The 13766-nt window shown below is 33.4% G+C and overlaps 1 protein-coding gene across 1 annotated transcript; it reads left to right on the top strand.

Moving 5' to 3' along the window:
• Positions 1 to 217: 217 nt before the first annotated feature.
• Positions 218 to 2884, top strand: LOC144545694 (uncharacterized). Its single transcript, XM_078294243.1, has 5 exons — positions 218 to 238; positions 468 to 638; positions 1676 to 1721; positions 2100 to 2214; positions 2857 to 2884. The coding sequence occupies exons 1-5, from the start codon at positions 218 to 220 to the stop codon at positions 2882 to 2884; spliced, it is 381 nt and encodes a 126-aa protein (XP_078150369.1).
• Positions 2885 to 13766: the final 10882 nt, after the last annotated feature.

Raw genomic sequence — 13766 nt, 5'->3', positions numbered from 1 at the left:
TAATTCTGAAATTTTATGAACACAATTAGGTCAGCATGTTACTAAAAAAAAAAAAACAGGCACCTAATACATTTGAGATTTCTAAATCTCTATACAGCATGTTACTCAAAAAATGTTGCCAGAAGGTATTTGTGGAAATGCCTAAATGGTATTTGCACAGAGTATAGTTCTTTAGTCAAAAAAATGTTGCACTGAAGTAATTTGTGGAAATGCCTCAATGGCATTTGCACAGAGTCCTGTCCTTGAACAAAATCAGCTTTGCAAATGAAAACCAAACATGCCAAAAAAAGGATAAAACAAAATCATTTTTGACTTTATGTTCATTACTTCATTTTTCTTTTACTATGTATTATTTTTGATGCATTTTTATCTTTTTAAACCAAACTATGTCCGAAAAAAGGATAAACCAAACTCACCTATGGACTATCTTTTTAACTGAAATGTTTCTTATTCTTGCATAAAAAAAGGCAAAACTAGCTAAACTAAGAAGGGAGCTTTTGACTCCATCCTCCATAGGAGGCGGCGCAGCAGGAGAAGGATTTGATGTGATGAAGAGTGGAGATATGCTAATTGAGCTGTCAAGAAGGAAGAAAGCAGCAAATATCAAACACGACCCTGACATTGATTTACTCATGAAGGTTGAATTCAGTTATAGAAGCACATCCAATAAACTGTCTCATTTCATATGTTATAAATAATACTAATGGATTTGACAATTATATAAGATTGAATTTAGTTACAAATAGAGATATTGTTGTTGTAATCAAAGGCCTATATAAAGAGCCTGATGTAACAAAACAGTACACAAGAAATCCAAGAATTCTTTTGTCAATTCTCTTCTATTATGTCATAGTATCAGAGAAATAATTGTCTCTCCCAATTACCAGTAAATTGTTTTTTACCAGCACAGATCCCATTGCTACCACTGGGTCTCAGGTCACTTCTCCTTAACCGGCTTCGCATGATCAGATCATATAGATCTCGATTCCTGTCTCAACAAATCTAGAGAAATTGAATTTTCTGACATGGAAATCACAAGTGGAGCCGATTATCAATGGCTTTGGCCTATCACATCACCTTGACGAATCAGGTCATCTTACTCATGTTTATCACATTGACCGGATCAGGTCATCTTACCTATTATCAGCCTTGGTCTTCTCACTGTCCTCCCATGCCTTGATTATAGAAATTCTCGTCTCTTTCTATCCTTGTGAGACCGGCCTCTGCACAAAATTCTCACAAGCTTTAATTATACTTTCAGAATTTAGGTTTCCACATGCAATATATAACAACAGCTCTTCTTCTCATGAACGCAACTAATGCAGTAGAGAACAGTAGTGCACATACCATACCAGTAGCACATCTGACAGCCCCTTGCATAATTCCTGGAACCAACATTTCGTTGGTTTGATAAAGGAAATTAAACATAAGAAAAATAAGCTTATATATATAAGGGGAAGGGGAAGGGACTAATCCAAGTTATTAATTATATTTTTATAATATTAAACTTAATTAATCTCTAATTAATCTCAGGTTTTTATTAATTGGATAAATTTGTGAGTTATTAGATTTTTAGATGGTAAATATGTAATTACAGAAATTGGTCTGTAAATTTCTTGCTGTATAAATTTCTCTTTAAGGCAATTTGTAATGTTATTTGGTCTTTTTCTTTCAGCTGTTGGATTTACTTGGTATCATTGAAGGTGCAAAGGATGGTAAAGGTAGAGGAAGAGGAAGACATGTAGTTAAAACTATATAGCTACTAACTTGCAACAATACTGTTAAATATCATGTATAAATTTGCTGTTAAATATCATGCTATAGTTAAATACAGGTAGTAATAGAGGTGACGTGTCATGCTATAGTTAAATATCATGTATAAATTTGCAAACTGAGAGTCCCCAATTTACTATGGGTATACAAAGCATTAATGTCCCCAATTTAACTTTTTCTTATGCCCCAAACGCAAGACCTTGGGGACACCCATATTTCTTACATTTAGATCTGAAGTACTTTGTACTCATTTTTTTTTTAATAATTATTTAGCTGAACTATCACTTATTCTTATGCCAAATTGCTCATATTGTTTTATTTTTCAGGTTTCCCACCAAGTTCAAAGGGAAGATTTGCAAAATTACCACAAAGGGGCTGCAGTGCAATTTTAGTCAAGCTGAGGAGGTCAATGAGGTTAGATTATTATGAAGAGATAATGAGGTTAGATTATTGGCATTTTGACCTTATTTAATTTTGGAACATCTCTTGTTGAGTAGCATGTTGATATTGAATCAAGCATCATTCTTATTTAGTAATTTTTAATTATTTATCCCTTGGTATCAAACCCTGATATTGAATCAATTCAGTCTCTCTTAGGTGCATGACCTGGGTGTTGAACTCAACCAGTCAGAAACTTTGCTAAACACCCAAAACTATCACTGATCATTAATCACTTGCTGAAAAGTTAGGTTGTGATGGGGATGTATGTTCTTTACCTAGACCGTTGTTTATATTTTACTTGCATTTGTGCGAGCATCTTGGACTTGGTGATAAGTAACTGGTACCACTCTTCGGTACTGATCTGGGTCAGGTTGAAATACAAAGCCGATGTTAGGTTTTATAATTGCTTTTATATTCTTGGGAGTTGAGATGACAAGGTTAAGTTGGTAGGGTTAGATACTAGTACCAATGTTCAGTACCAGATAGGCATCGATAGATAGTCTCTCGTAACACTTCCATCAAAAGAAAACCCAAAAATCCAAAAAACAAAAATCATATCTTTGTCCTGGTATACAACTAGGTTGATTTTATGCTAATTTTTCTCATTTATTAACATTTATATGTTTAAAAAAAATTATGCAGGAAGACAGAAGGCATTTCAGTAACTTGAAAACACAAGTGCAGATAATATTTGTGATTTGTGAAGGATTGTAATATTTTACTACTTTTTAACTACTGTATATAGTGAAAATGTTTACTGAAAAAGACAATATTCTTTGCCTTTCCTTATAAAAGAACTAGTGTATATGCCAAACACATTTTAATAAATTTGTTTATAAAAAAATATTAAACTTTTATTGTTTTTGATATAAATCTGTATTATCATTTTCCTTCTTTAATGTTTTTATTAAACTCCATGTGCACTAAAACGAATTTTATGAAAAAAGAAGGGGAAAAAAACAGAGAGAGAGAAGACAGATAATTAACAAAGCAAAATCATACCACAAAAAAAAAAAATTGAATTTACTATTTAGTTTAAAGTACTAACCTGTATGGTTTGATTTCAAACTTTAACTTATTAGTCTAAGACAGTATTTGTCAAAAGAAAAAAAATATATATATATATTCTTGTCCATAATATTATTCCAAACTTTAATTTTAATTGTAAAATTAAAAATCTTGTGTTACTTACGCCCATTTTTAAATAAGTTATTGTTACTTTTTATAAAAGAATTAAAATGCGTTATTATATGATGTTTTGTATATTCAAACATTTATGTTGTATTCAGAATTTTAGATTCAGTGCAATACTGACATTTGAGTTATTTGTTTAAATTTGGCATGAATTTCAAAGAGTATTTGTATATTTCAATTAGACATGGAATTAATTTTGAACGGCTGTGAGTACTCTACACGAGCAGGTACCTTAGTGGTACTAACTCAATTATGTTTGTGATACGTACCAGTCCCGATCTCGAACTGGTTGTAGTCTTCGAGTTAGATTTGAGTTCGTGTGTAAGATATTCGGACTCCAACCTCTAGATACCTTGTGCCTATGTCAAAATGTGACCCTCCTTTCAGGCTCAGATTTGGGCCTTAGGTCGGCCCTTTACTGTTGCATAGCGCACCGATCTGGAGACCTGACAATTATGTCTGGTGAGGCAGACAGTACAGAGTTTGTTGCAGAAATCACTTCATGTGAGTGATCTCGAATTCGGACCGGACCTTGCCAAGACGCTTTATCGGCAAAGGCTTTTGTGGGCTTCGGAATTGGACTGTTGCGGCCCAATTCCTTAGGTTTGGTCCAAGGATCCTTGATGGATCGGTCAAACTGATTCGAGAGCCACCTCATATGGGTCCATGGCTCATGACCCTATGGGTTTGCTAATTAAACTGAAACAACCTCAAACGACGGCTCACCTTATAGATCATGAAAAAAACTAACTTTTCTTTTAACTAAAAAATAACTTAATAAATTTATTTGCAAAAAGGTGGATGCTAAGCTACAAATTAATTAACCAGTCCCTATCATTAGTTAGGTTCTAATTGTCGTCCGGATGATTTAAATCATATTAAATTCTAGTCAGCTAAAGACTAAATTGTGGATATATATAGTTCTCTATGTGTATCTTTCAATCATCAATTTGGTGCTTATATTTTTCAACCTTGTGCTGTCATTTTAATTAAAGAGATGTAGAAAAAAGTTTAATTTGAAAAAAAAAAAAATTGTGATCAGCTCGCTCAAGGTTGACTTGTTATGGTACGAACGAGCTTGTTTAAAGAAGAAGAATATACTCTTTTTAAACTCTCTTGCTATTAAATATCATAAAAGGATGAAACTCGTTGCAAAAATAAAATCTACATTTTTTTCAGTTTATGATCTATGCACGACTCAGGCAAAAAAACATGCTCAAGTTTTGAGTGAGTCTATGATACTATCATGAGCGGATCTAGAATTTCTATCAGGTAGGGTACTAATCGGATTCTGTTAATTAACGGACAAAACTTACAAATAACTCCGTTAATCTTCGTGCGGAAGCGGATCTTGCGAGCGTAGCAGTATCACTGGTTCTGCAAGGAATCACAAGCCGAAGCCGGAAGCCCTGCGTTTTCCACGACCTAAAACCTTCAATCCTTAACAGAGTACTTCTTGGTGCTCTCTATCTTTTCTCTCTAATTTTGGCTGTTACTATTCACACGTTTTTCTGATGATTATTAGAGAGAGATATGAATGGTTTATATAAAACCAATGCACCTATTCATAAAGGGTTGGCATCTTTTCATAACGGGTCGGATATTGAATTTGGGTTTCCCATAACGGGCGTACCATTAATTAAATCCAACATCTCCCACTCGCACAAAATGGGATACCCGCTATAAACTAAGAGAACGTAATCTCTAATCTCTGTTAAAATTCATACAAGGAAATAGGCCGTGACCAGCATATCTTAATTTGAGAGTCTATGTTGTTATCCAACTGTTAGGTATGTATAACAACATCTAAGTAGAGTAAATATGCAGTACCCCAGATCATTAAATTACATTTTTTAAGTATTACAGGATCTCTTTTATTTATTGATACAACCATACTTATATATTCACAATTATGTTACATAAACATAATTGGTGCACCAGTGAATATAACCTAATGTAACACTCAAATGATCTTTTTCTTTTATCTAGAATCTCTTAATTCCAAATCAATTTGTTATTCAGATATGTTCCATTAGATCGCATCATACATGATCATTGGTAACATTCCAAAATAACTAATTGAAAAGAAACTTCAAGTATTTAGTAAAAAATCGAAGAGTACTATGAGATCCTTTTTATCTCGCGGGTCTCACACAACAAAGAAGAAGACATCATATCTTCTGTTACCCTATTGGTCAATTGCACATATGGTATGAAACATATGTTACGGTATTATTCTTCATTTCTTATGGAGCGTATGTCTAATTTAAAATCCAATACCGTACAAGTGATAGTTCAGATATACATAATATCTAACTTGAGTCCACAACTCTACTTATCATATAAATTCACTAACAGGACTCCCACTTGGCATAAGACAGTTAAGGTGAATAGTGGGTATTTCACCTTCGGTCATAATAATATATTCATATGACCTCATCTTGATTCTCTATCAAGGCGATGTATATTTTAAGCACTTGCTCTCACATTTTGTATCATGTCTAGCTTAAAATCAATCTTATTTCTATGTCCTACCAAGACATAGAAGCGATTGCCTGTGTGAGAAGGCCAATCAACTGTCTGACATACCTTTCATTTTATATCTCATGTGTTATGCTAAATATATTGGTATTAAATAATTTGTAACAATTATAACATAAATGTATAAGTAAATAGCATTCATTGCATTTTTCCCACAAATACAAATATACATAATATATACTGTTCAATCAAAATATATATATAACTACAATCTACGTAACCCTAGAGATTTCACATGGCCAATAAACACATCTCTAGGTATTGCCTTTGTAAAAGGATCTGCCACCATTTTGTGTGTAGATATGTACTGCATGCAAACTTGCTTTCTCACCACCATGTCTCTAACGAAGTTATACTTAGTATCAATGTGTTTGGTCTTTGAGTGATACTTGGGATCTTTTGTATAAGTGATTGCTGCTTGGCTATCGCTGTATACCAACACTGAGTTAGTTTCATTCTCACCGAAACCCAAGTGATTCAAAAATCTTTTAAGCCAAACTGCTTCTTGTACTGCTGCTGAAAATGCTACAAATTCAGCTTCCATTGTGGATAAGGATATGCAACTCTGTTTCTTACTACTCCAAGAGATAGCTCCATTACTAAGTAAGAAAACATAGCCTGAGGTAGATTTTCTTTCATCTAAATCTCCTCCCCAATCAGCATCTGCGTAACCCATGAGTTGCAGATTTTCTCCTTGAAAACACAATGAATAATCCACAGTACCTTTCAGATATCTAAGTATTCTTTTTACTGCTTTCCAATGGGACTGTCCTGGATTGGCTTGATATCTACTCACCATCCCAACGGAGAAACTGATATCTGGCCTAGTACACATCATAGCATACATGAGGCTGCCAACAGCACTTGAGTGAGGAACTTTTTCCATTTGTACTTTTTCATCTGGAGTCTTTGGACACATTCTTAAACTAAGACCTTCGCCTTTTGCTATAGGAGTATCAATGGGTTTACAGTCTTGCATATGAAACTTTTCAAGTACTTTCTTGATGTAATGCTCTTGTGATAGAGCTAACATCTTCTTGGAACGATCTCTTTCAATCTTCACTCCAAGAATGTATGCTGCTTCACCCATATCCTTCATATCAAAATTGGAGGATAACCATTATTTAATGATTTGTACATACTCTTTATTGTTACTAGCCAACAGTATGTCATCCACATAAAGTGATAGAATCACAAATTTGTCTTTGGATCTTTTGACATACACACAATGGTCTTCATCAATTATTTCGAAATCAAATGATATGATTGCTTGATGAAACCGAATGTACCATTGTCTGGAAGATTGCTTGAGACCATAAATGGATCTCAACAATTTGCACACTTTGTGCTCTTGTCCTTCGGCAACAAAACCGACAGGTTGTTCCATATATATTTCTTCTTCCAGATTGCCATTTAGAAATGCAGTTTTAACATCCATCTGATGCAATTCCAAATCTAAACTGGCAACGATAGCTAGTATCAACCGTATGGAAGTAAATCTTACAACAGGAGAGAAAGTCTCTTCGTAGTCTATCCCTTCTTGCTGTGTATACCCCTTAGCAACAAGACGTGCCTTATACCTCTCAATTGAGCCGTCAGCTAGACGTTTAATCTTGAGAACCCATTTATTCCCAATTGCCTTGCGTCCTTCAGGGAGATCAACTAATTCCCAAACACTATTTGATCTCATTGACTCCATTTCTTCTTCCATTGCTTTCATCCATTTCTCTTTAGCAGGACAAGTGAGAGCCTCTCGAATATTTCTTGGCTCTTCTTCATCTTGCATGACAATCATGTAAGATTCATTTTCGATTGGAAAATGACGTTTAGGAACTCTAGCACGATTGCTATGCCTAATTTGTGATTGTGCTGAACTTTGCTCAGCATCATCTACAGACTTGCTCCCACTTGGATGAGATACTGTTGGAGGTTCAGGAATATGCACCAAACGATTTGCAACAATCAAATCATCTTGCTCCTCCTCTACTTCATATAGAGAAAATTCCTGACCTATCTCACCCTTTCTTGGAAATTCATTTTCTAAGAAAATGACATCTCGGGACTCAAATTCTGTTACACTCCCACTGGATTGTTCACCAATGAACACATAACCTTTGGAATGTTCAGAGTATCGTATAAATATACTCTTTTTACCTCTTGGACCCAATTTACCATGTTGATGAGACGAATCATGAACAAAGGCAGCGCATCCCCAAGGTCTCAGATTACTAAGATCTGGTTTTCTATTAGTCCAAAGTTCGTAAGGAGTTGAAGAAACAGATTTAGAAGGTACACGATTCAGAATATAGGCAGCAGTCAATAATGCATCACCCCAAAAATTAATTGGCAGATTTGCTTGAGCCATCATTGACCTAACCATTTCCAAAAGAGTCTGATTTCTCCTTTCAGCCACTCCGTTTTGCTGTGGAGTATATGGCATGGTTAGTTGCCTTAGTATTCCTTTTTCTTCGCACATTTGTTTGAACTCATCAGACAAATATTCGCGACCGCGATCCGTTCGTAAGGCCTTAACCTTTCTGTCTAATTGATTTTCACATAAAGTTATAAATTTCGTGAAACAAGCAAGAGTGTCAGATTTATGAGATATCAAATAGACGTGACCATATCGTGTATAATCATCAATGAAGGTGATAAAATATCTACCTCCATGTCGTGCCCTCACATTCATTGGTCCACAAATGTCAGAATGAATTAATTGCAATGGAAATTCAGACCTGGTTCCTGTTCCAAATGGTTTTCTTGCCATTTTTCCTTTTAAACAATTTTCACATGTTGGTAGACTAACCCTTTCAATTTGGCCTAACATGCCTTCCTTGGCTAATCTATCCATTCGTTGCTGTCCAATATGGCCTAATCTCATATGCCATACATTCACATCAACATTTTCATCAGCATATGATGTAAATAAAGAAAAATGGTTATTAGAAGAAGTCATCATATTAATAACATCCAGAATAATAAAACCATTCGATACATATCCATAACCATAACACACATCATCCAGATACAACTTAATACTAGTACCACACATGTTCAAAGTAAATCCAAATCTAAGAAGAACTACTACAGATACAAGATTTCGTCGAATGTCAGGTGCAAAGAGAACATCATGTAAGAGGAGGGTTCGACCATCACGCATATCCAACTTGCATGTGCCTATACCCTTGACTGGTACACGAGAGTTGTTTCCTACATAAAGCCATTTTGAACCTTGCGGAATTCGACGAAAATCCACAAACAAATCACGGTCTTTGGCTACATGGTCTGTTGCCCCTGAGTCTACAGTCCACAAAGGATGAGAATCAGCAATAAAAACAGAACTGGAAACATATGAAAAATATGAAAGTTTTTCTATAATTTGTACCTTGCGGGGCTCTTTGCATTCACAAGCATAGTGACCCTTCTTGCCACAATTGAAACACTTGATCTTGGCCTTATTATGCTTCTTAAAATTCTGAGAAGCCTTTCCCTTGCCACGATCCTGCCCCTTATGCTTTTTCTCTTGTTTGCCCTTGTGACCAAAATTTGACTTACGCTTCTGGCCTTGCCCTCCATGAGAGCTTGAACCAGCCAAATGCACAGCAGATTCAGTTTCTTGAGGCTTTGATGCCTCAATACGATCTTCCTCAAGTTCCAGATGCCTTGTTGCATCGTTGAGAGTTTTAATACTCTCATTGTGGGTCAGATTCACCTTCATGTGTTCCCAAGTATGAGGAAGTGAACGAATCACTGCTTGAAGTTGTTGCTCATCAGTCAAAACATGGCCAGCGTCCTTCAACTCACTAATCATATTTGACATCTCCCTGAGATGTTGCCGCATGCTATGATTAGGACGCTTCTTGTAAGTGTCAAACTTGATGGTGAGTTGTCTCAGTTTTGTAACAGAAGTTCCACCAAACTTCTGCTTCAAAGCAAGCCACATCTCTTTTGCAATTTCATGTTGCCTAAACTCACGCATCACATCATTATCCATACTGCTCAGCAACGTAATACGAGCAATGGAGTTCTTCTTTTTCCAAGACTCATATGCAGCACTATCAGCAATGTGCTTTGCAGTTGTACCTTTTTCTGGTTCGGTTAGAATATGATCCAGGACCGAAAGAACCTCTTGTTCTTCCAGGACATACTGAATTTTCATGGCCCAAATTTCATAATTATCGCCATTCAGTTTTTCACCCTTGTTGAGTTCTGCCACAATATTCCTAGATGCAGATGCCATTCCACTGAGAATTTACAATTAAACTAAGTTAGGACATATCACAGTTTTGATGGCTTAATACAAATTATTTAATACCTGGCATAACAATTCTAGTTTTACAACAACTGTGAAATAATTTAATAATAATAATACTTATAGATTAAAATCGAAAGATCACTAAGTTTCACAATCATCATTTAATTCTATAAATTTTATTACTATTAATTATTCACTGTGTAAAACTCCCACTGAAAATTATACATTTAATTATATAATTTTAAATTATATAAAAAAATTGATACAAAATAATGCATAATTTCATAAAAAAAATAGATGCATAAATTCATAAAAAAAAATAGATGCATAATAAATAATGCATTTGGAAACCGTAGTGGGTTAGTTATCAAAAAATCCGTACTGGATTAAAAAAAAATAATTGGATTAAACATCATTTGTAATGAATAATGCATAATTAAAAAAAATTCAGATTATAATCATTGGAAATGAAACCATAGTGTGAATTATACTGTTTTGTAGTATATTTAATTTATAGAATCAAGATGGTAACAAGAAAGTTGTTCTAGCATAGTGGTTATGGTACTTGGCTCCCACCCAATAGACACGGGTTCTAGCCCCAGCGGCTTCAAGAAAAAACTTTTATTTTTCGCGGTTCACCATCCCGGAATGGACCAAGTCTATTTAGTTTGAACCGATGCATACAACCTCTCCATTTCAAACAGTAATGGACCCATCCATTGGCGCTGCTTGAACCAGAAATGGATGCTGTACAATCCAGAAGTATAAAAATTGTACACACCGATCATGAACCATCAAATCCGAAAATTCTTGAGAAAAAATGGTTCTTTGGACGGTTGTGATTCATTTGGACCAAAAAATTGTCCAACCAGTTGTATAAGATCCATAAACAACTAAAAATGCATGATTTTGCTTTGCATCTCCCATTTCCACTATACAACATCACTGTTTTGCAATGCATCTCCAAAAGATACATTTAAAAAATCTCCAAAAACAGTGAATACAATTAAATACGTTTTTAAAAAATAAAATTCGTATTTAAATTGATCAAATTTACAAAAAAAAAATTAATTGTAAATTAAATCTGAAAATTCGTTATAATTTTTTAAAAAAATTGTAATTTCAAATTATTTCGTTTTTCCTGAAACATGAAATTAATTTTCGGAAATTCTCAAAAAAAATCTGAAAATTGCTATACAAAATTTTCAGAAAAAATAATTTCGAAAAAAAAATAATTTTATAATTTCAAATTAGGCGAATTTTCGGAACAATCCGTGTTATATATTAAAACCAGAATACATGCTATAAAAGCTCTGATACCAATGTTAATTAACGGACAAAACTTACAAATAACTCCGTTAATCTTCGTGCGGAAGCGGATCTTGCGAGCGTAGCAGTATCACTGGTTCTGCAAGGAATCACAAGCCGAAGCCGGAAGCCCTGCGTTTTCCACGACCTAAAACCTTCAATCCTTAACAGAGTACTTCTTGGTGCTCTCTATATTTTCTCTCTAATTTTGGCTGTTACTATTCACACGTTTTTCTGATGATTATTAGAGAGAGATATATGAATGGTTTATATAAAACCAATGCACCTATTCATAAAGGGTTGGCATCTTTTCATAACGGGTCGGATATTGAATTTGGGTTTCCCATAACGGGCGTACCATTAATTAAATCCAACAGATTCAAATAGTTAATTGGGTTCAAACCCATTAATTTATCAGATATAAAATTGCAACTCAATCCATGTAACTATATTTATTATAAAATAGGTTATAATAACAAAATTGATATATTTTCCTGAACTAATTAAAAATTGTTTGGCACAATTTAGAGTGGTGCTGTTCTTAGCCAATTAGCAAATTGAAGTGAAATCTTAGATAAAAATTTAACTAAAATATAAATATTGAATAATAAAAGGCCCAAAATGTTTGACCGGCTCATTTCCTTAGAATTGTAATGATAAGGCATCCCACCGTCAGACAATCCATGTCTTGTTCTCTTCTTCTCATTCATTCTATTTACAAAATAAAAAAAAACAAAATACGCAGAATCAATGAAAGTTCGAAAGGAATCGGTTCAAACTTGATTTCTGATTTATTTGTTACAATATACCACATGTAACAGCTATTAATGAAATTAAATAAGAACTTGACCCTTATTTTTTCTCAAAAAAAAAAAAATATGGGAAAATGAACTTTGGTGCAACATGATTTTTTGCATACCCAAGTGCTCATAATTTGTTCACAACCTCTTCAAATTATCTAAAACAGTATAGAGTAAAATCTGTGTGGCATAAATCAGACGACGCCTTTTTGAACAAATGCATTCCATTTTATCTAACTTTTTTTTTCAATTGTAGAATTATTAAAAAAAATGATTAAAAATATAGATAAATCTGGTCATGTTCTAGTAGTTTTAACTTTTAAGTATACAATCTACTTAACCATAGTAGACTTTAGATGTTTCTTTGTTCTATTTAAACAAATATTTTTTTCAGAAAAAAATGATAACTTGATTATAATAGACTTCAGATGAATATGTTTTATTCTATTTAATAAAAAATTAATAATATTTTTAAAAAAAATGGCAACTTTCAGTGATTTTCTATGTCCACTTTCATATTACATCCATCTAATTCTTTCCAAACAAAAATTTCCACACATTTCCAAGAATACAAAATCTCATCGATTGTATAACATAATTCCGTACTTGTCAAACCTGTTAATTTTTTTTTTAATAATTTGCATATAATTCCTTTTTTCAGACAAGGATTAATTAAAAATTAACTTAAAATCAGTAACGGAGATCAAGTTGGTATTGTGGAAGATTAAAATATTTGCGTCGCTCATTAATTTTTATTATTAAAGTCATTTTTTTTTAATTCAACAAGAAACGAACAGAAGAAATTTGGGGTAAAGATTTTAACAGAGAAGTTTTGGCTTCATGCAGCGCACAAACCACAAGCAGCAAAGTTTCGATTCTAATTTTCATTAAATATTGGATGATAAATAATAAATAAATAAAATTAATGGTTTAAATAATTGGGTCATAACATAGCAGCTAAAAAAAACGGTGCTATGCCTATATTGCGCCTCTATAGCGCCATAGCTTTTATAATTTGAAAACACTATCACGGTATTTAGAACCCAGAATAAAATGAACATGCGCTAAGCATCCAGGCGCATCATCTAATTTTTATGGTTATGAACCCTTTACTTGCATTTCTTTAAATTCTCGGAATCATAGTTTAATTATAAAAAAATCAAAATTAATTTTCAGAAAATCACAACAATATTGGATAAATTTATTCAAATTATGAAAATACCCATAAAATAGTTGGAGTAAAAATTCAGAAAATTCAAATAGTAACAACTAAAAAAAAGTAATTTAGTAAATTAGAATTGTATATTTCAAGATTGTGTCATTATTTTTAAACGTATTATGTCATTATCATGTAAAACTTACAGAATCATCACTAAGATAATTCAGAATTGTTATTTTAGCACAACCATGTTGACACAATAACTTCCAAATATCTAACAAAAGTAGAAGATATA

This window comes from Carex rostrata, chromosome 28, assembly GCF_964058835.1.
Source record: "Carex rostrata chromosome 28, lpCarRost1.2, whole genome shotgun sequence".
Classification (NCBI taxonomy): domain Eukaryota; kingdom Viridiplantae; phylum Streptophyta; class Magnoliopsida; order Poales; family Cyperaceae; genus Carex; species Carex rostrata.
This window is presented reverse-complemented; position numbering and strand designations above follow the sequence as displayed.

What these genes read in the sequence shown, in the direction of transcription:
- LOC144545694 (XM_078294243.1), top strand. Translation starts at nt 218, where the DNA reads ATGGCATTTGCACAGAGTCCT. An exon ending in AGGTGCAAAGGATGGTAAAG is followed by an intron (nt 1,722 to 2,099) that starts GTAGAGGAAGAG and finishes TTTATTTTTCAG; the next exon opens with GTTTCCCACCAAGTTCAAAG. An exon ending in TATTATGAAGAGATAATGAG is followed by an intron (nt 2,215 to 2,856) that starts GTTAGATTATTG and finishes AAAATTATGCAG; the next exon opens with GAAGACAGAAGGCATTTCAG.